The sequence below is a fragment of the Drosophila persimilis genome, unplaced genomic scaffold (genome assembly GCF_003286085.1).
Source record: "Drosophila persimilis strain 14011-0111.01,24,50 unplaced genomic scaffold, DperRS2 tig00000520-arrow-pilon, whole genome shotgun sequence".
Taxonomy (NCBI): domain Eukaryota; kingdom Metazoa; phylum Arthropoda; class Insecta; order Diptera; family Drosophilidae; genus Drosophila; species Drosophila persimilis.
Genome location: NW_020825317.1, coordinates 3,188,663 through 3,216,273, shown reverse-complemented (window position 1 = coordinate 3,216,273; position 27,611 = coordinate 3,188,663). Strand labels below are relative to the sequence as shown.

Genomic DNA, 27,611 nt, shown 5'->3' with positions numbered 1-27,611 from the left:
CTCACAAAAAAAATTGTATAAATCTCCCATCCTAGGAGTATCCTTCCCATTTTGATGACGGCTTGCCACACACCAATGCACCGACACAGCCACATGCATCTGCATGCACAGACACAGATACAGACACAGTGTATTTGCACTAGTTTCACCAATGACGTCATCGTTTCCACAGTTTCCCACGTCATCAGCAGATGCTGCAGAAGAGTCACCAGCAGCTGCGGCTGCGAGGTCAGGCCATGCAACATGCAACATGATGCTGGAATCTATGTACATATGTACGCCCGTATAAGAATGGAATGGAAAAGGCGCCTAATTGATAGATGGTCCAATAAACTGAGGTCAATCAGGGCACAATCCCAGTCCTGCCTCCTCAGCCCCATCGTACTTCTATTCTGGGCCTGTACGTCATTGGTCTTCATTAGCCAGAACCCTTCTGCCCCCGGCATTCATATCTACCAGCAGCCGAAGGACATGCTCGAGAACGTTGCTTATGCTGATGATGGGGATGGTGACTGGGGCACAGCGTAGGGGTGGTAGAGGGTGGTGCAATGGGTCCATTCAGTGGTGCTGACGTTTGTCGCGGTCTCCGAGAGGCAAGACCCATCCCCCTTTCCAGCCGCCCTAGAACCGCTTTGAAATGCTGCAGTTTTCTGAATGAAATTCTTCAGCGTCATCAATGAGTCTGCCGCCGGGGATGAGTTGGACGGGATTTGATTTGATTGGAATCGAATGGGAAAGAGGGAGTGAAAACGGGAGCGGCAGTTGAAGGACTGCAGGTGCAAGCGCTTTTGGAATGAGTGCTGTAAAAAACCCAAATTAATTGTAACTGTGGTGGCCATGTGCATTGTCCCCATCCGGCGGGATTTTGGATTATGGAAATTTTTCATTTGACTTTAGCCCTATACCTCGTTCAGGAATTATTCACAAAAGTCAGAGGAGATTCTAACGACCGGAGCATGATTTGATTTGCGGGATTTATCACCACGGATACTATGGACGCAGGTGGTGCGTGGGGCATCTCTCGTCTCAAAAAAGGCATCCAAGTAGTTAATGATAATTTTAGTGTTTAGAGTAACGAATTTAAGGAGGAATCAAAAGGGAAACCCGATTCCGAAAGACGGTAAACGTACATATGTACGTAGATAGAAGTGATATTGGCACCGACCTCGATTCCTGGAGCTTATTTAATAGCTTAGACAATAGATTTAAACATGAATTTAATAAAAAGTCTTATTATATTATATATAATATTTATATTAAATCTTAATTTGAAAACATAAACAAATAAATATAATACGGTATATCAAATTTGTAGGAAATATTCTTAATTCTTAAAATATTAAATTTAAATATAAAATACTAGATGAGGCTTGCCCCTGTACACTGCCTCGTTCGTTCGTACCGATATGAGTGAAATGTCGGATGACGACCCAAAACTTGTTTGTATGATGGTTATAGTTTGTATGTGAATATTAAATATTATCACAAATAGAATTATGTTGTTTGCCGTTAATGTTAGAGCCACTTATACAAAATTCACAGAAAAAATAACAATGATTTTTATTAAAAAAAAAATGCGTGTCAGCAAGGTCGAAGAATTTTGAGGGGGATATTATTTGGTTCAACTATCTGTCCCAGTTTCTAGGGTAGCCGATATGCCGCTCAGCTCCGGAGATCCTGCGCAGAAATTTACTCTGGAACGTCATGATCGTCGGAATTTTAGTTTTGTACTTCCAGCCGTACTTCCGTAATTCCAACCAGGGGCTAGTATGGCTTTGTAGATCATGACTTTGATGAAATCCTATACAATTCTCACAACATTTCTATATATATATAGATGAAAATATGTCTAAATCAAATATTTTTGTATATTAAAAGTAAGTGAAACTCTTTTTTCTACAACCTATCATTTTTGTGCAATTATGATTATTTGTATGAATTGTAAATCTAAGTTTAACTTTTCGATTCTCGTGGCACTCGGTGTGAAGTGAATTGAAAACTTTGAAAGCATACTTACCTGTAATCTGTAAAATTTATTTAGCCAAGGAACTTTTGTTAGATTTTAATTCTGTATGTCTTATTGCCCTCAATTTCCTACTATATACAATGTATTATATATTCTAAATATTAATTATATATTTAAACTTACAATAAGTAATGAAGTAAGTAAATTAAGTAATTTTTGAAACTTCTGTCTATTGAACTTACAAAATTTCTATATATGTATGTATGTCTGTCTGCACAATACTCGTACCCGTAGCCATTTCTTTCTAGGAATTTATAATTTTACTCTTTTTCGCAGGCAACAACTTGGAGTTCAATTAGTCAGAAGAAAACTCGTGGCCTAATTTGATTGCGGGACTTATCACCATGGATACAAGTACTAGTACGAGTACTCTGACTGTTTGCTGACTGGTTAATTGGCTGCAGGTTGTGTCTGGGCGTGAGCCCAGACGTGTGTCACAAGAATGTGTGAGGTTAGTTTCAAAGTTAATGAAAGAACATTTACTATAAAGAAAAGAGGGAATGTGTTACCGACTATCGACATAAAGATTCCAAGTCTCTCACTCTCCAACCAAACAGAAACCTCTCCAACCAAATTCAATTGTTTTCCACTAAAGTTTAACTCTCCTGTTGCATCTCCTTGGTTAATAACGAACAGCACAGCAATGCAAAATATGTATTGTGTCTCGGCAGTGAACATTCAAGTAATGTTTGGCAAAGAAAGCATCGCTACTGCCAATGCCTACAGCAATTTTCTCATTCCCTCCCAACGCGACCTCGAAGTGAAAGGAATCTGAGGAGCTCCTGCCTCTCTTGTGGCCTGTTTTCAATGCAGGACTTATCACCATGGATACTGCGGGACGCTGGCGAAGGCATAATTGGCTGCAGGTGGTGCTCCTGCAACGCGCTAAGCTTCTAGTTTTCGCAGGAAAAAAATAACAGCTTATGGAAAATAATTTGATACGCAGCCAAATAGCAAATAAAGAGGACAAACTATGTAATTTGTTTTCAAATTTAATGCAAATTACGCAACGAATACTCGTATAAAGTGAATGACTTGACAAGTTCTTCATAAATGTATGGTCCATTGTTGAATTGATAGCTCTTAAGATACCATATAACTTTAATCAATTTTCTATAAGATTGGATCATTTCTATAAGCGTAATTTTAATGCATCATTTCATACAATTCTTTTAAAGAAAAAATATTTATGTCTCGTAACAAGAGTTTTGTAGTTCCACTAATGCAGAGCCCTAATGGAACATCCTGGCCAAAATTTGTATATATCACAGCATTCTTTATCGAGGATGTTTTTGGATCTCTTGATAATACGAATGGATCGATCGAGCTTTATGGTTTTGAAGATCTTTTGAGTAGATGAACGAGCGCCGAATGGAAGTCGGTATCTCTATTTGCAATTTCCGCACATTTAGCTTTAGATTGCCCTTGATTGGGAAAACGCATAATGATTGTCCTCTGGGATTCTTTTGGATTATTTTTTCTTACCTCTAATTTTTCTAATTTCTAGATTAAATATTGGACATTCCACATCACCATATGGTTAAATTACAAGACCATGGCTCATTAAAAAGTGCTAAATGCTAAGACTGCCAATACTTTATCTAAAAAACTGTATGAAGCTTTTGCAATAAAATTACCGTTAAAAAAAATAATCTAATCTTATAGAAAATATATTAATTTATCGGATACAATTATTTTTCTTTTGAAAACCGCGATGAAGCTCTTGCAAAAACAGTAAACGCAGAAGGTATTGCTGTGCGAACACTTAAGTCCTGCACTGTATATGTATGTATATTTAGATCTTCATTATGTTTAAGCTTTTCACTATCTCTACAAATAATAAAGGTGAACCCTTATTGCTCTGTAGATCCTTTAGATAAGTTATGAATTTTCGAGATCAGTTTGTATTGGAGAACTACATATATGAAATGATAAAGTCATTGTAAACATATGGAAATAGATGTGATAGAGGTCTCTCAGAGAGATGCTGCATCAGTGAGGTACTTCAGTGTTCTGTCTTCCCTGTGTCGGTGCCAAACGGCAGCCACCTGCATTCACTGGCATCGACAATCGACGCATTCCAACAAAAATATTCGTGTTCATCTGTATATGCTATACATACATACATATATCCACCGATCTGTATAATGAAGTTCCCATCTATACAGTCTTCCCATCGCACAATATTTGTAGACACATACATATGTATACGCAAAAATCTAGAATGAAATCCATGCATCGCACAGCAGCACATAGGATCTCGGGCACATAGACTCGCATGAGTGTGGGATATGTCTTCAGATATGTATGTATATGGCAGATATATATACTACTCTAAAGTCTATATAGACGCCCATACAATGTATATTTGGCACAATCAAAAATACGCCTGTTTTTCACTTGTTTTTCCTCTGTGACTCTCACAGTTGTGGTTTCTCTCGGCTTTTGGCAACGACAACAGGCTTCTGGCTGCTTGTCTAAAGATATAGTCAACACATAGTCTCCACATCACAAATCCTACTTCCACCCTTCCCCCGTGGCAGACAGAGACCGCAACCAACCCCGCCGCCTGGCTGCCAGCCTTGGCCATGTTGTACGAGAGAAAGTATTTTGGATTTGGATTTTTGGATTGCCCTCCGGGTGGCAATCATCATCATTCCTGCGGTCCCCTGGATTCATTCCGCATCTTGCAACTGCATTCCACTTGTTTGGCTTAGGAACTCAACTTCAACTTTTGGTTTTTGGTTTTTGGGTTTTTGGCTTCTGGCTGACCCGGATTTATCTTGTGGGTATTCTTGACACCGAGTAGTGTACTAAAAATAAATACGAAGGTCGGCCCCTAATTGGCCAAGAGAGGGGTGTGGTGTGGGGTCTTATATTGGTGTCTCGGAGTAAGGGAGCAGATACGGAACCAAAGGTCAAAGTGTCAACTGCAATAGCAGCGGCAGCGGCAGCGGCAGTAGCAGCGTTAGTGGCAAAGGTACCACCGACAGGTACTCGGAACGGATCGGCTTCCTTTGGCCTGCACTGTGCTGTGGCTCCGGCTCCGGCTCCGATTCCATTCATCCGTCCGATAAAGTTGCAACTGCGCCGTACGAGAGGCAGAGAGTGCCCAGGCATGTGCCAGAGGGAGTGTCAAACAGGTGTGCAGCGGGAGTCGACGTCATTGCATCTGCATGGATTCCGGACCCAGACCTAGACCCGAACACAGACACGGATCAAAACCAAACCAACGTCCAAGCCAAACAACAGCAGGACACATACATATGCAGGGCTGCTGTGGCATGCAGCCATGCGGCACACACATTTCGATTCAATGGAAAATGAAAACTACAATGGCTTTTTCTGTCGGAGAGATTTATTACTCAAATGCCACAATCTCATGTCAAATTTGAAGGAATATTGATTCTAAAGATATCTTTTTAATACTTCCCATAAATAGAATATAACACATTTTAGTTTACATATATTTTATATACATTTAATCTTAATTTGAAGTATATTTATTTTAATTAAAACCAAAAATTTTTTTTAAATATGCTATATATACATATCAATCAAATATTGAAATGTAAGTTAAAATAACATTCTTTTTATAATTTCCACTCTCGGAGCAAATCTATTTCAATTTCCTATTTTCTCTGGGTGTTTGTTCACAGTTTACAGATGGATTCTGAACATATCCACATTCTGAGTCTTATTTTAAACAATACTTTTCAATTGGATGTGAATCCATTTCGCGCTAATCTTTATTAACATTCAATACAAATTGCATGGAAATTCCGTTTATTTCTGGAATATTTTGGTTCCTTTTTTTCACCACTGTGCAGCTATGGTGGTGGTGTCTGCGCCTCTTGCCACACCTCTTTGGGGTGCCGCCGCCCATCGTTTTGGGGCTGCTGCGCGTGGAGCTTCTGCTAACACAGTGACCCACTGCCGAGGCCAGCAGCTGAATGGCAGCGAGGACGGGGACTGAGAGGGATGTAGTGGCGGCAGAAAGCGAAAGCGGGAGTGACGTCATAGCTGGCATTCATTCACAGGATATGAGGCAGCACAAATTTGGGGGAAGGCAAACGTTAAAGCTTGCTTGGGGTTCGGCGCCTGTTGCAAGGTGAGGCAGAACAGAGCAGGGCGGGGCACGACACGGCCCAGCAGCCGAGGACAAGCAAAATGGCAAATTTCATTGAGAAAATGGCTGTGCCCCCCAGTCCCTGCTCCCACGCAGCCCCGACCCCCAGACATTATCTGCAAAGGACACTATGTGCGACATCAGCCTGCGATGCTGCCTTTGCCTCTTCTACTGCTACTGCCGTTGCTGCCACTGGCCATGCCTTCACTCTGCTATGGCACTCGGCTGCTGCTGTGCCACGACTGCTGCCTGCTGCCTGATGCCTGCGTCAGGCGCTTCAAGTTGAGCCTGGTTATGGTTTACATTCGAGGCAACAGCATTTGGCAAAATCAGTCGCAAACTCGTCTCCAAGCCAAACAGTTCGGAGCGGCTCTGGCCCCAGCAGCAGCAGCAGATGGAACACAAAAACAGATGGACCCAAACAGAAGTTCTCCATTCTCAAGTCATAAAGTCCAGGACAGAAAAAATCCTCCAACCTTCAATTGTGATCTGGAGCAGAATTGACTTGGCGCCAAAATAAGTTTTTTCCCTATTTTTTTGTGTGTTAAAAGTGCTCAAACAAACAGAGTAAGTCCTGAATGAATTGAAAGTGAAATAAAAGTGACATAGAAACTGAAATAGAAAGGCAAATTAAAATGCAAACTGAAATATAATTCCTGGAAGCCATCTAGGAGCCTGTTCTACGTGCGAGTTCCACCATGCAAGTTTTGAGCGTATATGAATCCAAAAACTTGACACGTTGAGCTCGTGCGTGGTGCAGCCAAATCATCGCAGCGCATCCACCAGAACTACTCGTAGAGCCGGTATTGAAGATGATGATATGATCACATAAGTAGCATTTTGGGATTAACCAAAAGCGTTCTCCTCTTGAAGAGTCACCGCAGACTCTTGGAAGTAAGTTTTATTTCCAAGTATATAGGATTCAAATGTTGAGAAATGCTGAAGATGAGTATACAAAACGGTCTAAAAGAATTTCTCATAATATTTAGTTCCCGATATCCATAAACAATAGAAATTCAAGCACATATAATATCATATCTACATATATATCTGTGCGTTTAAAGTGACTAAACTTACACTATTATTATTATTATTTTTATTATTATTATTATTGTTGTTATTATAAAACGTATACTATATTATATTTACTTTTCTTTTTTCTACGTGTAGAAAGCCATGGATAGCCAATACTTCTAAGCCATGGACATCTGAAAGCATCCCCTGCTCATAGTTGAGTTCTTAAGAGAATGCGGAAACTCGAACGTCCCTTAGAGTCCCAGTTATTTAATTTTATCAGAGATTTCTCTAACGCTCTTTAGAGCCCAAGCTCTTCCACTTCAAAAAACGATTCCTTCCCACAATTTGGTCTGTATTTTGGCACCATTTTTTTCCGGGGCCTTACTTTCTTAAACTATTATACAAACTTAACCAGAGAACAACCTATACACCATATACATACACGAGCTCTTATTACAGCATTTATTTAATAAGGGGACTTCCACGTCTTATAAATAACCCACACACACCGATGTGATGCCTACTTTCAGGGGCAGCTTCAGCATTGTTGATGTTGTTCTTCTTACTTTTTGTTTGTTGTTGAAGTTCGAGGCGATGTCATTAGAATACACGAATAAGAATAGGAATACCACCAAAGATGAAGATGCAGATGGAGGGATCGCTGTGGGTACGTCTCTAGGGATGTGGCACCCACTGTGTGGCGGAAACCAGCAACATGTGACGCGTCTGCAGAGGCCATTTACCCGCCGCTTTTGCTGACGTCATAGTCCGCGTGGGGCCGGATGCTGGCGCTGCCACTGCTTCCGATTCTGCCTCTGGCTGCCATCGGGCTTGCAGACCCAGTAACCCAGTGCCGAGTTGACACGAACTCTGACCGAAGGCAAAGGCGCGAGGCGGAGGACGGAGAGACGAGTATAGAGACCCAGCGAAAAGCACTGAGAGAAAAACAGAGGAAAAGGCAAAAGGAAGAAACAAAACGTCTGCACCGTCATTGCCGTTTTTGGACCCCACTGGCAGGGGCTGTGTCTGTTTCATAAATTTTTGGGGCATCTATTTTTAAAACAGCCCCGCAACTGCCTCCCCGCCTGTAGCACTCTCTCTTGCACCCCTTTTCTGGTCTCCCTATACTTTCATTTTTTCGGTTTGCTTCGCAACCATTTTTTTTTATTTTTTTCAAAAGGAGGGTACAGCGACATAGACCACATGTTTGTAACATACAAAAGACAGATTTATCTAGTGTGTATAAGATTTCGAATCATCCTAAAACAAATAGCTTAAGGTAAGAAAATATCCCAAACTGCCATAGCAACTCGTAGGAAAACGGGAAAGAAGTGTCTATTTCTTCCAATGACGTTTATTAATTATTATATCCCAAAACATAAGAATATATTCCTTGCAATTCAACAAGTTGTAGTTCGATATGTGTCTCTTTATATAACAACCAGTTAAGACCTATATAACATTGAAACGCTGCAGGGTATTCAAAGCCTCGGCCTTCCCTCCTTTTCATTGAGTGTCTTCAAGTACTGTGACGTAGCAAAGAAGGTCGCTGCTCCCTGGACTCTCTCTATGGTCTTGTTGCCTCGTAGATATCTGGCTCTCGGTTTCTCTGCAAAGGACACGTGTGACGCGTTCGCAGGTATGTACAGGACACGAGTGTACCATGCACTATGGGTAAGTGTGTATTTGACTGGGAATAATTGAGAGGGCGGAGTGTGCACATTACACCGTTATTACATGAATATTGATTGAAATCAACTTGGACATGTGCTCCTAGTACTCACTGTACTCCCAGGCTGACAGCAGGGCCTTGTGTGTGTGGGGCCTTGTGTGGGGCCTTGTGTGGAGCAGCGTGGCTACGATATGAATTCTATGGCAGACAACAACAATCACAGCTCATTGTAAACTTTATATTATGTTCACATTTCTTTCGGCTTAATTAAATATTCAATTCAATTCAATTACTCAAGCAAAGCAAAAACGGCAAAAGCAACAAGCAACGATTCATTAGACGACACTGGGAAGAGCATTATTTATTATTTTCAGTGACATATTTTTAGTAGAATGCACATCTGTGTTCCGATTCGATCTTTTCTTTTTTTTTTAATTTTCCTTAGTCATTCCCCTAAAACACATCTGCAATCTTGAATTTTCTCTTCGAATAATTTCTTTGCAGACACAATTTATAACCCATATCTTTTCAAATTCAAAGAGTAGTCTTCTTAATCTCCAATTCCTGTATAACTTTCTCCACTAATAATTTCTTGTTACAATTATACACAAAGTTTAGTTTTTTTCTATCATCCAGTTCATTATAAATATGTACAATCTACAAGTCTCCACGAGCCCCATTTCTTTCTTTTTTTCAAATACAATTTATAATGGTCTTTAAACAAATACAATATTTTGCACAGAAGACTATATCTTTTTATTATAATTTTTTTTGTAAAGAATATAACCAAATTCCATCTCTTTTCAAATACAATCTACAACCTTCCAAAACTGATTAAACTCGATTTATATTTATTTAATTCTTGTTTTATTGACCAAATCTTTCCCAAGAACATCCTTAGCCCGCATAAAATTCCATCTATATTTGTCTGCTTGGGGTTTTCCTCTGAATTTGCTTGCTTTTGAAGCATACTAACAGGGGCCGGCCGCATTGCACTCCAATGCATTGGAGATAGTGATTGATTCCGGCTAAAATCATTTTTTCAAAAATTGTTCAAATTATATAGCTTTAACCGCCACATATATGAAAAACACATTGATATTAAATGTTATCAGCGGGAACCACTGTTCACTGGTCCGCTGATCTCTAGCTAGAAGCTTATTCTGTTAACACTGAAATTTGTTCTTGCAACTTTGAAGTACTATAAGGTTTAAAATTAAACAATTTAAGTAAAATTTGTACAATTCAGTCCCATCATATGGTTTTTTAATAAGTTTTTTGGCCTTGCACAGTCGAAATTGGCCTCATATTTTTATACCCGATACTCAAAATGAGTATTGGGGTATATTAGATTTGTGGTGAAAATGGATGTGTGTAACGTCCAGAAAGAATCGTTTCCGACCCCATAAAGTATATATATTCTTGATCAGCATCAATAGCCGAGCCGATTGAGCCATGTCTGTCTGTCCGTCCGTCCGTCTGTCCGTCCCTATTAGCGCCTAGTGCTCAAAGACTATAAGAGCTAGGGCAAAGATGTTTTGGATCCAGACTTCTGTGATATGTCACTGCTACAAGAATATTTTAAAACTTCGCCCCGCCCACTTCCACGCAGAATCGGAGAGAATGACCATATCTTTTAGACTGCAGAATCTGAATTGGATCGTAATATTATTATAGCCAGCATCAAGAAAACAATTTAATTTTTTCTCGCCCTGTCTCTCTCTAACACACACGTAGCATAACCGGCTTTGCTTAGAGTAAAAAATTAGCGCCTAGATCTCAGAGACTATAAAAGCTAGAGCAACCAAATTTGGTATCCACATTCCTGTGATATCGGACCTTGATTCCGCCTACACAAAAGACGAAAATCTGTTGCACCTACAATATTGCAAATTCGAGAAAACTAAGAACGCTGAATCATAGATAACGACCATATCTATCAGATTGCTGAATCTGGATCCGATCAGATAATTTGTATAGCCAAAAGGAACAAATCAATTTGCAGTGACTATTAACAATTACAAACGAGGGGCAACGTTGTGAGTTGCTGCGGACACCGCAACTCTACATTTATACCCGATACTTAGTCAGTATGGCTCTCCTCCGGCAGACGCCGCGAATATTAAACGACACGACAAAGAGTGCGTGCGAGAGAGACAGAAAATCAGTCTCAGCGTGACGTCGGGCGCTGCGTAGCCACTGCAAATTGATTTGTTCCTTTTGGCTATACAAATTATCTGATCGGATCCAGATTCAGCAATCTGATAGATATGGTCGTTATCTATGATTCAGCGTTCTTAGTTTTCTCGAATTTGCAATATTGTAGGTGCAACAGATTTTCGTCTTTTGTGTAGGCGGAATCAAGGTCCGATATCACAGGAATGTGGATACCAAATTTGGTTGCTCTAGCTTTTATAGTCTCTGAGATCTAGGCGCTAATTTTTTACTCTAAGCAAAGCCGGTTATGCTACGTGTGTGTTAGAGAGAGACAGGGCGAGAAAAAATTAAATTGTTTTCTTGATGCTGGCTATAATAATATTACGATCCAATTCAGATTCTGCAGTCTAAAAGATATGGTCATTCTCTCCGATTCTGCGTGGAAGTGGGCGGGGCGAAGTTTTAAAATATTCTTGTAGCAGTGACATATCACAGAAGTCTGGATCCAAAACATCTTTGCCCTAGCTCTTATAGTCTTTGAGCACTAGGCGCTAATAGGGACGGACAGACGGACGGACGGACAGACAGACATGGCTCAATCGGCTCGGCTATTGATGCTGATCAAGAATATATATACTTTATGGGGTCGGAAACGATTCTTTCTGGACGTTACACACATCCATTTTCACCACAAATCTAATATACCCCAATACTCATTTTGAGTATCGGGTATAAAAAGGAGCTGCCACGACCATTTTTTTAAAGTGCCTTCTTCTTAATATTATAAACTCTTATCAAAAAACTAAACCAAAAATATCTTTTAGTTTGGAAGAGTATTAATTATTGCCACTAAAGTTGGGAAAATTTCCCATAGTGCATTGGTTGGAAAGCAATGACTTATGTATATGTATATGTATGTGGAAAATGCTTTAGAAATTATGGTTTCCCCAAGACGGCAATCGACTGATCGCCTCCGATGGCCTGCTTGCCGCAGACAATCTGTCACTTGATACGCGCTGCTTAAGCTCTAGGTTTGGTGTTACCTTTACCGTTACCTTTGTTGAGATTCCCCATACTCATACCCACACCCACACCCACTCCCACACACACACACACACACACACACACACACACACACGTACGCATCCACACGCACAGAAACAAACACCCCACCCTCAACCCGTGGTAGAGCTCCCTTGTACGGGCGCTGGCCAACGAAGCATTCCAAGCCCCGGGACCGAACTGGACCGGACCTCCTGCGCCCCTGGGGATGCCATACAAGTGCGGGGGCAGAGCAGGTGGAAAAATGTTATTTAATTTTTGTAACGCCCTCGTGTAATGGTGAATGGGAGATGGGGGATGAACAGCATGGGGTTTCCTCAGTGATTGTGTGTGTTCCCCACGCTCGCTGCTAGCCATTCCAGTTGCAGGTGCATATCTCCATACGGATCATATTTCCAATTGGGCTTCGGCTTCAGCTTTGGCTCTGGATCTGGCTCTGGCTGGCTTTGCCTTTGGTCAAAGTGTCAAGCACCCCGTGGGGCGGCAGTGTCGGGGCACAAAACCTGCCTCAATGTCTGGCTGTCTGTAGCACTTTTGGAAATGTGCCGCGTTCTTTTTTTTTACTTCGATTGACTTCTGCCGCTCAGCTGCTCCTGCCGGTGCTGCTGCTGCTACTTCTGCTTTTCCTTTGTAGGTTTTCAAAGAGGACGGCCCCTGAAAGTAGGCAGCAGTTTTTCCGTTCCGATTGGGACACACACAGACACGAAGAGGCCCTAACAATATTACACGCACACATGTAAGTCTTCGTCCGTCCGTGTTTTTTGTTGCAGTTGAAAAAACTTAAACAAGTCCGAGGGATGCGACGACGCAGTCGGCAACGGCAGCAGCAGCAGCGTCGACAGCGGCAGCGTGACAGTAGTTCCACCTGCAACTATAAAAGCCGTGCGACAGCCAGAACAATGTCTCAGTGAAACACCGTTAATTAAGCGACAACCATCCGGAAGAGCAGCACCCTCCAGCAGCAGCCACAGCCAGAAACATAGATTCAGAGTCGGAGCCACAAGACAGGATGAATCCCTGGTCAATTCCTGGCAGGACAGCTCCCAACAGAGCCTCTTACATTTTTTTTTAAGTTTTCTGTGTGTGTTTGAAGTGCTATAAGGATGTCCCGGACAGCCGAAATATTATTAATTAGCGGAGCGGCGATTAAATTGGACTTGCAAAAAGGAAAAACGAAGCACACGTATATTAAAAAACGTATTTAAATTGAAAATCAATAAAAAAGAAGTGAGGAACAGCTGGCGGAGGACCCATCCCAAACCGCAGCCGGCATTCTGGAAATCAAATATTCAAAACGTGCTCAGCCCCTGCCCTCAGAGACCAATTACCGATGGGAGAGCGAGTTGGGAAACTTTGATGGCGCTAACCCCATAACTAGCCTGGAACTTTGAACATATGTTGGGGGCATCATCATCATTTATTTATTCAACATTCGGCAAAATCCCCGTCTCCCAATTGCCAGTCCTCAAACCTGCTCCCAAGCCAACTCCCACTCGCAATCCCCAAACATATTTCCATTTCAGTTCCCAGTGATTCAGTGAATATGTGATTTAGCTCGATCGGTACTTATTGCAGCTGCTGGCCACTGCACAAGATTAGATTTAAGACTCTTGTGCGTGTGACAGCGGCTATTGTAAGAGGCCATATTAGCATCAAAACTAAACAAACAAAAAAGGAAGTTGAACGCCTAATGCAATCGATGAGTGTTGGGTTGCTTCAGTTTCATTCCAAACGAGGTGCATAAAGTGCCCAATGGGAAGCCATACAAAGACATTTGACAATTTTGCCTACTTTCCATCCCACAAATCCCAACAATTTTAAAAAGTCTGGCGCATTGGCCTTGCAAATGCAATGATAACGTAACGAACTAATCGAATTAACGCGACGACTCAAACATTTCGATAATTTTTCTATTAGATCGTGGTAGTTTGAAGATAACGCTTTCGATAATTGTGCTTTTGCTGTCTTCAGGTTTATATTTCGTGATTCTTACCACCTTTCGGAATCTTTAAAAATATAGACTATATAAAATATAGAAAAGACTAAAGAAAATATGTTAAGCAAGCGCATCCACAGGAGAACTCGTTCGTCGAACAAATTTATTTGTTTCGATTTTTGAAAGACGAGACGCTTTAGTTGATTTACTCTCTACTCATGATTGCGTTGTGTGCAAACGGGGTATTACTCTTATTATTTCGAAACGGTCACACTGTCTCTAATATTACAAATTACGCAGAAATAAAAAAAACACTATTAAAATAAAAAAAAGGCTAAAAACTGTACAAGGCAGGCATAAAGATGCTTATTTGCATCAAGATGCAGACTATTAAGTAAGGGAAAGGATGGAAAAAGTGTTCTGGTTGTGCGAGTAAGTTTTGTTGTGCATCATACTATGATAGACAGACCCAACAAATTGCTATCGATAGACTACACATTTTCCACAACATTACAGACAAAAATCTATCAAAAAGTCCAGGAAAAAACATATTCAACAATAATGAATAACACGAACGGGTCCGAACCACGACGGCAGGGGCCACCAGCAGCGGCTGTGTCGCCCCGAGTGACTCAGTCGTTGGCGCAGTTCGATGCGGAGATTGAGGAACAATTACGACGACAAGTGCGCGTCCAACAGCCACCTCTGCCAGTTGGACCGAGCGTGGTGCCCAATGGTGCCTTTCCTGGTAAGAAATCGAGCGATGATCGATTCAACTTGCAGCAGGTCCTAATCCTCCACCCCAACAGGCTCCCTCACACCTGGGTGGAACGACCCACCACTACTGAACCACGACTCGGTTCTGGGTAATGCCAACAGTCGGCGGCCACGCATAGATCCACGTCGTCGCGCGCCCTACCCCATCGAGGGCAATTCAGGACTCTTTTTCCCAAACCCGGAGGCAGGCGGTGCTGAGCCCTCTTCTCGCCCAACAGCCATGGTAATGCCGCGTCAGCTGCCACTGCCGCCTGACGCAACCAATGGCGCTGCACACCACGAGCCCGATGAGGGTACAGTACCAACCCGTGGACGGCCCGCATCAGGCAATGCTGCGTCCAGAGTGCCCACAGCCGTGGTGCCACCTCGCATGAAGAAACCCAATCATGCAAATTTACCCCACTTTTAGATCGTAATCAATTGATGTATCATAGAAATTTCAAATTCTTGTGTGTAAGCATTCGCAAACTGCGGTAGAATGCATTTAGGGATTACGTTAAACTCCCGTTTGCGACACCTCCCCAGGACCTACGTCAGGATGACACATCAATACTCCCTTCTGTAATCCAGTAGAATGCACGTAAAAATATACAACTCTAATCATACACTAACGCTGTCTTCCCTTTACTTTATTTAACAGCATTTACCACAACAATAAGGGTCAACAAGGGATATAACATGCATAGGCACTATCACCGGTCATCACCAGGGCAGCTGAGAGCCATCGTAGTTGATGAAGCCACCGTTGTGCTGTTCGTTCAGTTTGCAGAGGGTCTGGATTATTTGGTTGGTGCTCGTGGGCACGTCCAAGGGGGCGCTGCTGCCGCCCATGTCGGTGCGCACCCAGCCGGGATGCAGGCTGATGCAGAGGATCTTCTGCGGATACAAGTCGATGCTCAGCGACTTGGTGGCCGCGTTCAAGGCGGACTTTGATGTACGGTAGCCATAAATGCCGCCATCCGTGTTTGACCCAATAGAGCCCAGCACGGAGCTCATGTTGATGATAGCGGCCCGGCTTACGCCCATGGGTTCGCTGCCGTTCGCCTCGGAAGCCTTCTTAAGCAGCGGCAGACAGGCCTTGGCCAGCATGATAGGCACCACGGTGTTGGTGTGCAGGGTATCTAGGATGTCCTGTGGCCTGGTGGCACCAATGCGCACAGACTTGGGGGCCACCCCTGCGTTGTTGAAGAGCACATTGAGGCCTTCACCCTTGGTTACGACCTCGATCTCGCCGATCAGTTTCTCATAAGCATCGAAGTTTTTCAAATCTGCAAGAATTGTTTTTGTATTGTTTGTGGAATGTTCCAGACTCTGGCCACTGTCCTCTCACCGATCTCCAAGATGTGTATGTTCGAGTGCTTCTTGGCCAGATCCTCCAGTTCCTTTAAAGCGAAAACATTAGAAGAAGTTTATTATCTTTTTAAGGGCTGCTAATGGTAGATACCAGTTTACAGATGTAACGCTATCGAGATTTATATGGACATACATATACAGAATTCTAATTAAACGCATGAATAGGTCAAAGACATTTTAATCCGAGAAGAAATCATTGTTCAAAGCCGCCTTAAAAAACATAACTTTAACATAAATTGAAGGAAATATGGTATACAAATGTCCATACCCTAGATGAAGTCGGTTGACAAACGATGAGTGTTCAAGCTACATGCAAGTATGATATGGATGTAAGGATATGGTGTTTTAACAAAATGGCCCCATAGTCTTGATATGATATGCCAGTTCAATGCAACCAAGAAATCACAAGCAAACGATAATGAAAACATTCAAAGCGCTGCTGAAAATTAAAGCAATTTCTAAAACTTCCGGGTCACCTACTCAATCAGTATAATGGTTTTCTCGTTCTTTTCCTTATCTTTTAGGACCACATCGTTTTTAAGTGCAAGGGATTACGTGTACATCCTTGTCACTCCAAGCGTATTCAGCCGATAGTATTGATAGCCGTTTCATCAGAACAATTTCCCTTCAACAACGAGATTCCATACACATTTAATTTACGTTTTTTACCGTTGGAAACATCCAATTTGTATAGACAACATTCTGCATAAATCGTGCTGTCAAGCTTCACTAAATTCTCTTTCAAAAAATTCTACTTTGGCGCTTTCGATTTTCATCGCATGTATATATATATATTTTACATGTAGCAAATGTGTCGAAGCTATTGTTGTTTGCAACATTGCCGAAGTTGATTTTGCAATAAATTTGCGAGGTGAATTTCTCACTGAAGAAGGTCTCCTTTGGGGTGTACCAGTCCAGTTGTAAGGTGTTCACCACAGATTGAGAAATGAGCATTCCACCCTTGGAAAAAAGTTTTTGTCATCCTTGGCTCCAATGAATGCAGAAAGAACGATATTCGAAACGATGGTCGAAAAAACCATAGATCTATCGCTAAAATTTTAAAACCATCGATATTATCAATAGTACCAGCGATATTTTTGCAGCCCTAAACACTAGTACAAAAGCTATTGCAATAAGGCTTGCGCCGCTTATTTCCCATTTGCGTTTCGCTGTCAAGAGTGATAGATAGATCTTAATAACTGCTATTTCTTCCGCAATCTTAAGGTATTATTTTGCGTGCACGTCTTTTGCTGATACTGTCCCTTGGCCTGAATTATTTGGACAATCTAACGACGATACAAAAAATGGCGCCCGTGGAAGGTGAGTGTGAAAGTGTGGAGTAAACTGGAGAGAATGACCACGAATTAGTGGCCGTCATGTTTGTAGTTGTTGTCTGTCTGTCTAGTTATATTGTCATTCGTGTAGTTTCTTGGGATATGAGTCATGGAGGGGGCAACTATGACTTGACGAAATGAAAAATAAATCAAGCGAGTACTCACCACTGCCTGTGCCCGGCTGCGACATGTGGTGAAGAGATGCTGTGGCGGCTGAGGCAGGCTGTTGAGGGCCTTGACCAGGCCCAGGCCCAAGCCACGGTTGCAGCCGGTTATCAGAATGGAGTTCATCTTGTCCTTCTGCCCGTCGTCGTCGGTCTTCGGCTTTGATGATCAGCGTAAATCTAATCGTGCAGTGGCGGTCCACACTCGAGATTAGGGCTATGGGCCACAATAAAATGTGCGACACTGGCGGCAAACACAGGCTGAATGCTAGGGCTGGGCTCTAAGCGGCTTGGACGTCTGTCTGGCTCGATGGATTTTGCCAGAACAACGTTTCTGGTCGCTTATCTGCTTTCCACACTTGAGTTTATTATCGTAACAAAAAGTCATTTGACGGCCGCCGGAGGCAGCTGACAGTGTTGCCAACCATCCTGCCGAAGTTATCGATACCCCGAAGTCCATTTTTCCCTTTTTTTGGAATGGATGCAGTTCTTCTGAAAAGGAGGCATACAATGCTAGCAACCCTAGAGCGGACAACTGTTGCACTTCCAATTGGAATTAATGGAGATTTGTGCAAATTCTCGCGGTGGCCCTCTTGCTGTCTCGGTTGCCGCTGCCGTCATCTCGAACGCTCTATCGACGTTCCTCTTTGCTCGTCGCATTCGCATCAGCGGTGCGCACTCTCGCCGCTCTCTCCTATGTCTCGCTGTTACGTAGCCCGCTATCGGCGCCTCCGCCTACCCACTAGATTCGTGGCATTCCAACAGCGACGTGTTTTCTGTGTTGTTCCACCGCCGCTAGACCAGAAGGCGTTCTACAGCTTTTGCAAAGTTCGCTAATTTTCTGGAGAGAGATAGATCCATCCGTAAGACATGTCGCTCACCCTGTGGAACTCGAGATTCTCGGTGACGTTCGTGCGGCAGTATGCGACGATATTCACGTCTGGCTCTGTTGCCACTAGCATTCTACAAAACAAGTTCACAAATTCAAGTATCCTGAGTTTTCATAACAACGACAAGCCAAGGCAGCGAACTCTATACACGATGCAGAGCAATCGTCAGGGGAAATCACAAATGACCGACACCACAGATTCTGCCAACATAGGCGGTATAGGAGCAGCTGCCGTTGCCCCCCAGCATCCACACTGCGACAGGCAGACGATGTACGATCATCAGCCCAATCGTCAGCAGTCCTCTAGAGGTAAGCAGAGGGGTACACAGAGATTGATTGTACAAAGACCTCTCCTTGTTGTCAGGCAGACCGACCCTTTCAATGTATATCGCTTATGCAATAACAGTTAGTCCAAACCCCGTTACCCCTCATACAAATAAGCTTATCGCATTTCGTACTCCCGCACGTAGATCGGCAAAAGGTTTATGCCGGCAATCGTTTCGACAATCTGCAAAGTCATTGTGGAGGGCACTAACAGCTTTCCAAAAATTTATTGAACTCATGCATATGTACATATGTACATGCATAGGTGCGGGTACAGGCACACATTTACCCATACATTAATTTCACAAGACTCTCTTTAGTGTGACCCTTTGCTGAGCCAACGGAACTTTCGAGAATCTCTTTATCTCTCTCTCTCTCTCTGGGTGTGATTTCACCATCATTTGTGCATGCTATTCCTTATCGTCATAACAAATGGATAGTTGCATCATCATTGGACTTCGTCATCGTCACAAACATCAACAATTGATTGCAATGTGACGACAAATGTGGTTTTAAGATCGGGAAACAGATAAACCGGGAATACGGGGGAAAACTGATATCTGCTTGGGGGCTGCGGCTGGGGCTGCCAACTGTTGTTTTGTGGTCTTGCCTCTGGCTTCAAAAGCGATTGCCATTACGATTACTGGGCTGTAACCATGGCAGTCCCCAAAGGGCCAAAGCAAATCGCAGGGGGTCGCGTTAGTACATGGCACGGGCGTGCCACAGATGATTGCTTCAATTTGATTTGCCTGGCATGTGGGGCAGGCCGAGGACAGGGTCAAGGTGTGGCTATCTCTGAATTGCATCTAAGCAAAGACTGGGTAAAGACGTTCGTTCAGTAAGGACTCTGCCGCGGATCCTGTCTGGACATGCATCTTTTCGATTTTGTGCCCGCTTCCGTGGCCGCCGGAGAGCCACCGCATGAGCGGAGCGTCTACCGCTCGGCCTACATCGACATACGCCTGCGTCGGGATCTACCAATGGCCCAAGGAGGTGCTATCTTTAAATATCCTTCCGACCCGATTGAAAACACAATTCTCTTGGCATTCCTTCCATTGCAGGTACTTATGACTACGACCTGGTTGTGATTGGCGGCGGCTCAGCGGGTCTGGCCTGCGCCAAGGAGGCCGTCCAGAATGGGGCCCGTGTAGCCTGCCTGGACTACGTAAAACCCACGCCCATCGGAACCAAGTGGGGCGTTGGCGGCACCTGCGTCAATGTTGGCTGCATTCCCAAGAAGCTGATGCACCAGGCCTCTCTGCTGGGCGAGGCTGTCCACGAGGCCGCCGCCTATGGCTGGAATGTGGATGACAAAATTAAGCCCGACTGGAGCAAGCTGGTCTCCTCTGTGCAGAACCACATCAAGTCCGTCAATTGGGTGACTCGTGTGGATCTGCGCGACAAGTAAGTGGACCCTGCCTGCCTGTGCCCCGCAATCTATCTAATCACCAATCTTTATTTTCACAGAAAAGTGGAGTATATCAATGGTCTGGGCTCCTTTGTGGACAGGCATACCATGGTGGCCAAGCTGAAGAGCGGCGACCGCACAATCACCGCCCAGACATTCGTTATTGCCGTGGGCGGACGTCCCCGCTATCCGGACATTCCCGGAGCCGTCGAGTACGGCATCACCAGCGATGATCTGTTCAGTCTGGACCACGAGCCCGGCAAGACTCTGGTTGTAGGCGCTGGCTGTAAGTAGGATATTTGATGATTCCTTCCATCCGCTCTAATCCATCTCTGTTTTCACACAGATATTGGCCTAGAGTGCGCTGGCTTCTTGAAGGGGCTCGGCTACGAGCCCACTGTAATGGTGCGCTCGATTGTGCTGCGTGGTTTTGACCAGCAGATGGCCGAGCTGGTGGCCTCCTCGATGGATGAGCGCGGCATTCCCTTCCTGCGCAAGACGGTGCCACTTTCGGTGAAGAAGCAGGACAACGGAAAGCTGCTGGTCAAGTACAAGAACACGGAGACTGGCGAGGAGGGTGAAGACACCTATGACACCGTACTCTGGGCCGTGGGCCGAAAGGGGCTGGTTGAGGATCTGAATCTGTCCAACGCTGGCGTTACCACATTCAAGGACAAGATCCAAGTGGACACAAAGGAGGCCACCAATGTGGCCAACATCTTCGCCGTTGGCGACATCATCTACGGCAAGCCCGAATTGACACCTGTGGCCGTTCTGGCCGGCCGTCTCCTGGCCCGTCGCCTTTACGGAGGCTCCAACCAGCGCATGGACTACTCGGACGTGGCTACCACCGTGTTCACGCCCCTCGAGTACGCCTGCGTGGGCCTCAGCGAGGAGGATGCCGTCAAGCAACACGGCGCTGACGGAGTGGAGGTCTTCCACGGCTACTACAAGCCCACGGAGTTCTTTATTCCCCAGAAAAGCGTGCGCTACTGCTACTTGAAGGCCGTGGCCGAGCGCACCGGCGACCAACGCGTCTACGGTCTCCACTATTTGGGACCCGTTGCCGGAGAGGTCATCCAGGGCTTTGCCGCCGCCCTCAAGTCCGGCCTGACCATCAACACCCTGATCAACACGGTGGGCATCCATCCGACCACCGCCGAGGAATTCACACGCCTCAGCATCACCAAGCGCTCCGGCCTGGACCCCACGCCGGCCAGCTGCTGCAGCTAAATCTGCTCTTGCCCCCGGAAGATACCCCTGCAGCCGGAGGGAGACACCGCCTTAGCCGTCGCTGCCCGCAACCAGCAAATTGAATTGAATTGAGTTGTTGTTGCCGCGGCCCAGCGATACAAAGTTTACGTTTCGTTTAAGTTTCCACACAATTAGTCCCCCAAACACACAATAGCCTCAACCTACGCCTTTGCCGAACCCCTTTCTCTGGGGCAAAGATACACAGGATACAGAGAGAGAGAGAGAGCGGGGAACGGGGACCGGGGACCTGGAGATGGTGACCGGCGGAAGCCTGGAGGCCGCCGCAAGGGACCCCAACACCTGCTCCCTCCTGTTACCCGTTGACCTGTCCCATGCCCCACAGTTGCACTCAAAATTTTGAATTTATGTTAACAAATTATAGTACCCCATGAAAAACACTATCTGTATGGTAGGAAAATATAATTTTTCACCCACAATCAGAAGATGTCTTGTTGTTTTGTTCAAGCATATATGTTCTATCATATAAAAGGATCTAAAAATCCACATCTGGTATTGGGACTTGGTGGATTCCACTCCACGGAGCTGCGACTGCCTTTTAAAAATATGGAAATTATTGCATGCATTTCTGCATGCCCTAATCCAATTTAACATACATACATATGTCGACATAGGCTCTAGAGCACACCTGAAAACCAATCAATGAAGGTGGACCTTGACCCTTGACCAATGACTCCTCAGACAGTAATTTTATAGGAGGTCACTCAGTTATTGGTGAGCCTTTCAGACCTTCTGGAATAAGTGAAACCAGGACAAAAATGAATTGACATTTGGGGATTAAAGGTGGAATTACTTGTGGCAATCAAAAATAGGGGCCCATAATGGGTCATCCTCAACAGACAAGGATGATTGCTTGTAGAGAAAAACTTGAAGCCCAAGTTAGTTCGAACTATTGCTATGATGTATCGTGCTTCGAAAGACGAATGGCTTATAATGTTCTAAGACACTTTTTACTTTGCCTATTATTATATCCTTCCTTATTTGCTGGTTGGTTTTTAGAGTTTTAAATATTCCTATGCAATTTTCGTTGCATATTTGGTGAGTTCTCTCCAAGAAACCTCACAGCTTGAGGATTATTCAGCTTAAATTATAATCTGACATTCGACATTATAGAGACTAAATTGTACAGGATATGGCATTATATCTATCTGTATTTCAAGCTTAAGGACCCAAGAACCTCTGAACAATATTCCTCTTTAAGCGACACCCAATATATCGAGTTCAACTTAAATGAATCGCTTTCTCCAAATGACTAAGAGCGGGATGGCCATAGCATCATCAGAATGAGGGGTAACCTTCGTGGGTTCTTTTGAGTGGAAAGGGGTATCCGGAATCCCATCTGCAGGGAAAGCTCCGTCCGAAGATTATTTTGTATTTGTCTATTTGATGTTTATTTTGGTTTTTCCTATTTTCACGTATTGTATAATTATTTATTTTTTGTTTCGTTTTGAACAACTTGAAAGACATTTCACAATGCCTAGAGCTCCGCCAAGGCTGTTCTATGCCGGCGATTACTCCTGCTGCGACTCCTCCTGCTGACTGTTCTGTTCTTAAGGAGACGGGGGCGGAAGCAAAGTTAAAAAAAATATATAGAGCATTAATTAATAAGTAGTTATATCAGGGGTAGGAGGTCTAGATGGCCACGCTCTGCTTGGCCTGCTCGTCCTGCCGCTTTTGCTTGTTGACCGCCAATATGCACTTGGCCATGGTGAGGGAGGAGCGTGAAATGGCATCGGTCATGAAGTAGTCGCGCAGCTCCTTCTGCTTCACATCGATGGCTCCGCCGCCGATGGATTTGCTCTGCAAAAGGAAAGGTCGTGCATGAGGCAGAGAGAATAGATAAAGACCCAGGGTCTACTCACGATGGCAGCCTGGGCACCGGTGTCATTGAAGCCAGCTGACTCCAGCTCTCCGAGGCGCGTCAGATGTGGCGAAATATCTTCAAGGCGAGCGCGCAGCTCGTCGAGTGTGTCGTAGGGCAGCGGGGTGCCCACCACCTCAGAGATGGCACGCAGTATCTTCCAGTCCTCGCGGGCCATGCCCGGCGGCGACACGCCCGGCAATGTCTGCTGGGGTCTGCCCTCCGTGTTCACGTAGATAGCCTGCTTCTCCGTGTAGGCGGCACCAGGCAGCACAGCGTCGGCAATGGAGGCTCCATTGTCGCCATGCGATCCAATGTACACCACAAAGCAGTCCTTGGGTAGCTGCTCGCGGGTCACTTTGCCGGCATCGGCATTCAGCAGGAACAGCACCTTGGGCTGGGCCTTGACGGCGCGATCTGCTCCCGGCTGGTAGCCCACATCGTAGGCTCCCACCTGGGCGGCATTATTCTGCAAGACGTTGAAGGGGTTCCACTCCTGCAATTGCGGCAAAGCAATAATCGTAATAATACAAGAGAGATGCATGAAGAGCGACTCACTGGCTTCTTGAGCTTCTGGCAATACTCCACGATGGTGGCATGGATGGCGGCACCATCTTCGCGCTCCAGGAGATCGGCACCAATGATAATGGCTGGCTTCTTGGCGCCCTCGAGTACCTTGGAGAAGGCGTGAGAGCCAGAGCAGACGTCCTTGATGAGGACAGGATCGGAACCGAGGTTGTCGTGTTCGTACGACAGATCGATCTTGGGACCAATGGAGGCAATCTGCGACTCGTTATGGACATAGGCCTTGCGCAGCCGCGTGTTGACCAGGGGAGCCTCGTAGCGGGGATTAGTGCCGACCAGGAGAACGGCATCGGCCTCCTCCAGGCCGGCAATGGTGCTGTTGAGCAAATAATTGGCTCGCACATCGGTACCGGAACCCTTGATGAACCCCTGCTCGGTGACGAGCGTCTCGCCCTCCAGGCGATTGACCAGATCCTTGAGCGCCACCATGGCCTCAACGTCGGCCAGCTGTCCCGCAACGCCGGCCACTTGTCCATTGGCCTTCTTGAGGGCCTTGGCCACCGCAATGAGCGCTCCCTCCCACTCCACGGCCTGCAGCTCGCCGTTGGGCATGCGCACCATGGGGGCGACTAGGCGCTGGCGCTTGAGTCCGTCGCAAGCGAAGCGGGACTTGTCCGCTAACCACTCCTCGTTGACGTCTTCGTTCTCGCGGGGCAGGATGCGCAGCACCTCGTTGGTGCGGGTGCTAACGACGATGTTGCTGCCAACGGCGTCCAGGACATCGATGCTGCTCACCTTGCGGATCTCCCAGGGGCGGGCCACAAAGCTATAGGGCTTGTTGGTGAGGGCACCTACGGGGCACAAGTCGATCACGTTCCCGGAGAGCTCTGAGAGGAAGAGCTTCTCCACGTAGGTACCGATCTGCATGTCGTTGCCGCGTCCGGTGGTGCCCAAATCGTCCACGCCGGCAATTTCGGAGGCGAAGCGAACGCATCTGGTGCAGTGGATGCAGCGGGTCATGATGGTCTTCACCAGCGGCCCAATATCCTTGTCCTCCACGGCGCTGCACTCGACAGAAAATAAGGATGCAATCAGCAGGAGGATTTGAAAGGATCGCAGAACTCTTACCGCTTGCCGGTGTAGTTTATGTCCGTGAAGCGGGATCGATCGGAGCCAAAGGCCATAGCCTGATCCTGAAGATCGCATTCGCCCCCCTGGTCGCAAATGGGACAGTCCAAAGGATGGTTCATCAGCAGGAACTCCATGACGCCCTCGCGAGCCTTGCGCGTCAGATCCGAGTTGGTCTTGATGCGCCAGCCCTTCATGACGGGCATGGCGCAGGCGGCCACCGGCTTGGGGCTCTTCTCCACCTCCACCAAGCACATGCGGCAGTTTCCGGCCACAGCTAGGCGCTCATGATAGCAGAAGCGCGGAATCTCAACGCCGACCAGGGCTGCAGCCTGCCCAGACGGGGAATGGATGGAAATGATGGATGATCACTGTCGGATTACGATGCCAACACACTCACCTGCAGCACTGTGGTCCCAGGCAGCACCTGCACGGGAATATCATCCACAAAGACCTCGATTTTCTCGGGCGCCTTGGCCGGTGTCTGGGCCACGATGGCGCTGGTGCGCACCGCTCGGCTGGCGATCTGATGTGTGGGTGAGCCCAGTGCGCCCAGCGCCTTGACAAGCGGTGCACGTATCATATTTTCTGCAACGAGAAGCAACCACAAAAACTGCAATCCTCTTTCCTAACAATTACATAAGTAAGCTGCCTGGCAACATTGGTCAACTATCGATTTGTGCCCGCTGTAACTGTTTTTCCTCATAATTGTATGTACCGGGGGATGTAAAACTTCACGGGAATTCGAGGAGCTGCGTGGCTGCGGAACAGATCGAGCAAAACCTACCGAAATGCTGGAAAATATTTATTTGAATTCTCGATGCGGAGACAACTTTTTTATCGCTTTTGACAGTCGCACTGTGACTGCCGCGTTGCCAACTGCACGTTTGACAGCTGACCTCTGCGGATAGCAAAAACTCAGCAGATCTGCTTTTAAGAGAAATTTTTTGACTAAATTATGTTTGAGTTGGCTAGATAATATTACTTTTAGCCGCCCACCATTATTTCATTTTATTAAATCTGTTTTTCTTGCGGCCGAACTTTTTTCCATTAGTTGGCAACGCGGTTCGTCACAGCTGTTCGAGTTTTGTTTACTTCGAATCACCATTCCCATGTAAACGTATTTGTGTTGAAATTCAAATAAGAATCAACTATGGCGCCACCTGTTTTATACACACACAAATAGAAAGAAAGAAAACGAAGTTTGTAGTAAAAAATGTGATATAAAGCCTTAATTAGTGTTTATAGTTTTCCCCGAGCTCGCGAATAAACAAAATGAACAGGTTCAACTAAAATATGGCTAATTTGGCAAACCTACCGGTGCCGGGGACACATGTGGCGCATCATTGATGCGACTACAACTTCGGGACAGCCGCCTGCCGCCAACGCCGACGCCACAAGTAAGATCAAATCTTGACATGAGAGTCACGCGAAAAATTACAACAGCAATAACCACAATTGGTTGAATGTCGCTTGGAGCCACCATCTACCATGTCTGGACAGACTGACGCACGATTCTGTGGGAGCCGTCCCTGGCGAACGGCGCCACTGTCTCGTCTTGGGCCACGCTGATAGAGGTGAGTGCGTGACACGGGCTGCCATCGTCAAAGGATCATGGTGGCTCTCTCTAGATGAATCCAGAAATCTGGAGAGCGGTAATCTATCTGGCGTGTCAACACACACGCGCTCACCTCTATCGCCAGGGTATCGCTGCCAGGTAATCAGATAAAAATATATTATGACGTACCAGTCCGACTTTTCATTGTTAATTGAGCAACAGAGCCCCAGACCTGAGACCGTTTGGTCCCGATCCGATCCTATCCCATCCGACCCGCTTGATATCTCTTGGCATCGGGGCATTGGAGATGCGATGCGATGCTGCGTCTTCATCGTTGGCGTCGGCGTCGTCGCCGCGTCGGCCGTCTGGGCGCCTGTTGGCTGTCTCTTATCTTGTATCTCGGTTTTGTCTCTCCCTCTTCTCTGACGCTGCCCCCGCCGCTCAGGTGTATGTGTGATATAGTTTTTTCTTCTTAGCATTATCGCTTTATACATATCTTTTGTGTGTCTGTGTGTTGCTTCTGCTGCTGCCACGCTCCAGACGTGTCGCCACAATTTGCGGCCAAACGCCGGCAACAGCGGCTTGGCGCCTAAAATCAAAAGGGGCCGAACGAAAATTTTAAAAATAACGTGCAACAACAGGACGCACGATGGACAACACGACGGCGGCGGCACCGGCACCGGCGACGGCTAATAATGTGATTTGTCTCATCCGTGATGGGGTACCCAGTGCAGACCTGCTCCCTGCAGCAGCTTTAGTATGTGATAATTTTAAGCAATTTACTCCTCTTTTTGTGGCAGTGGGCAGGGGCTAGCATTTAACGGTGTCCTTGATGGGAGCACTCGCCCTCTGCGCCGGCAAGCGAGGAAGATGAGGAGACAGGCGGCTGGCAGCCATTCCTGTGGATCGTCGTCAAAAAGCAGATATGTATGCATGATATGATTATAATTATATGGCGTACATCCACAGAGTCCCCCAACACCGCAACTGGAGAACTCATGGCAGTACAGTGAACGATC

The 27,611-nt window shown here is 45.5% G+C and overlaps 4 protein-coding genes across 5 annotated transcripts; 2 read left to right on the top strand and 2 right to left on the bottom strand.

The window, feature by feature from the left end:
* The first annotated feature begins 14,336 nt into the window (after nucleotides 1-14,336).
* LOC6596854 lies at nucleotides 14,337-15,381 on the top strand. The gene is made up of 3 exons (XM_002022050.2): nucleotides 14,337-14,431; nucleotides 14,516-14,747; nucleotides 14,809-15,381. Exons 2-3 carry the CDS (start codon nucleotides 14,561-14,563, stop codon nucleotides 15,183-15,185), a joined length of 564 nt encoding a protein of 187 aa, XP_002022086.1. The 5' UTR covers nucleotides 14,337-14,431; nucleotides 14,516-14,560; the 3' UTR covers nucleotides 15,186-15,381.
* A 3-nt stretch (nucleotides 15,382-15,384) lies between these two features.
* LOC6596855 (C-factor) lies at nucleotides 15,385-17,998 on the bottom strand. The gene is made up of 3 exons (XM_002022051.2): nucleotides 17,629-17,998; nucleotides 16,107-16,158; nucleotides 15,385-16,044 (listed from the first exon to the last, which is right to left on the bottom strand). Exons 1-3 carry the CDS (start codon nucleotides 17,752-17,754, stop codon nucleotides 15,479-15,481), a joined length of 744 nt encoding a protein of 247 aa, XP_002022087.1. The 5' UTR covers nucleotides 17,755-17,998; the 3' UTR covers nucleotides 15,385-15,478.
* LOC6596856 (thioredoxin reductase 1, mitochondrial) lies at nucleotides 17,352-21,945 on the top strand. 2 transcript variants are annotated; one of them, XM_002022052.2, is made up of 4 exons: nucleotides 17,352-17,449; nucleotides 19,902-20,244; nucleotides 20,308-20,534; nucleotides 20,595-21,945. In XM_002022052.2, exons 1-4 carry the CDS (start codon nucleotides 17,434-17,436, stop codon nucleotides 21,479-21,481), a joined length of 1,473 nt encoding a protein of 490 aa, XP_002022088.2. In that variant the 5' UTR covers nucleotides 17,352-17,433; the 3' UTR covers nucleotides 21,482-21,945. The 2 variants fall into 2 exon arrangements, with proteins under 2 accessions (XP_002022088.2, XP_026846021.1); XM_026990220.1 differs by lacking the exon at nucleotides 17,352-17,449 and adding an exon at nucleotides 18,408-18,825.
* Nucleotides 21,946-22,928: 983 nt separating this feature from the next.
* Nucleotides 22,929-25,896, bottom strand: LOC6596857 (NADH-ubiquinone oxidoreductase 75 kDa subunit, mitochondrial). The gene is made up of 6 exons (XM_026990050.1): nucleotides 25,822-25,896; nucleotides 25,435-25,622; nucleotides 25,035-25,366; nucleotides 23,940-24,969; nucleotides 23,383-23,877; nucleotides 22,929-23,320 (listed from the first exon to the last, which is right to left on the bottom strand). Exons 2-6 carry the CDS (start codon nucleotides 25,615-25,617, stop codon nucleotides 23,153-23,155), a joined length of 2,208 nt encoding a protein of 735 aa, XP_026845851.1. The 5' UTR covers nucleotides 25,618-25,622; nucleotides 25,822-25,896; the 3' UTR covers nucleotides 22,929-23,152.
* Between the last annotated feature and the right edge of the window lie 1,715 nt (nucleotides 25,897-27,611).

What these genes read in the sequence shown, in the direction of transcription:
- LOC6596854 (XM_002022050.2), top strand. Translation starts at nt 14,561, where the DNA reads ATGAATAACACGAACGGGTCCGAACCACGACGGCAGGGGCCACCAGCA. An exon ending in GCCCAATGGTGCCTTTCCTG is followed by an intron (nt 14,748 to 14,808) that starts GTAAGAAATCGA and finishes CCACCCCAACAG; the next exon opens with GCTCCCTCACACCTGGGTGG.
- LOC6596855 (XM_002022051.2), bottom strand. Translation starts at nt 17,754, where the DNA reads ATGAACTCCATTCTGATAACCGGCTGCAACCGTGGCTTGGGCCTGGGC. An exon ending in GCAGCCGGGCACAGGCAGTG is followed by an intron (nt 16,159 to 17,628) that starts GTGAGTACTCGC and finishes TTCGCTTTAAAG; the next exon opens with GAACTGGAGGATCTGGCCAA. An exon ending in CATACACATCTTGGAGATCG is followed by an intron (nt 16,045 to 16,106) that starts GTGAGAGGACAG and finishes CAATTCTTGCAG; the next exon opens with ATTTGAAAAACTTCGATGCT.
- LOC6596856 (XM_026990220.1), top strand. Translation starts at nt 18,498, where the DNA reads ATGTCGCTCACCCTGTGGAACTCGAGATTCTCGGTGACGTTCGTGCGG. An exon ending in TCGTCAGCAGTCCTCTAGAG is followed by an intron (nt 18,826 to 19,901) that starts GTAAGCAGAGGG and finishes CTTCCATTGCAG; the next exon opens with GTACTTATGACTACGACCTG. An exon ending in TCTGGTTGTAGGCGCTGGCT is followed by an intron (nt 20,535 to 20,594) that starts GTAAGTAGGATA and finishes GTTTTCACACAG; the next exon opens with ATATTGGCCTAGAGTGCGCT.
- LOC6596857 (XM_026990050.1), bottom strand. Translation starts at nt 25,617, where the DNA reads ATGATACGTGCACCGCTTGTCAAGGCGCTGGGCGCACTGGGCTCACCC. An exon ending in ATAAACTACACCGGCAAGCG is followed by an intron (nt 24,970 to 25,034) that starts GTAAGAGTTCTG and finishes TGTCGAGTGCAG; the next exon opens with CGCCGTGGAGGACAAGGATA. An exon ending in GCCAGAAGCTCAAGAAGCCA is followed by an intron (nt 23,878 to 23,939) that starts GTGAGTCGCTCT and finishes CCGCAATTGCAG; the next exon opens with GAGTGGAACCCCTTCAACGT.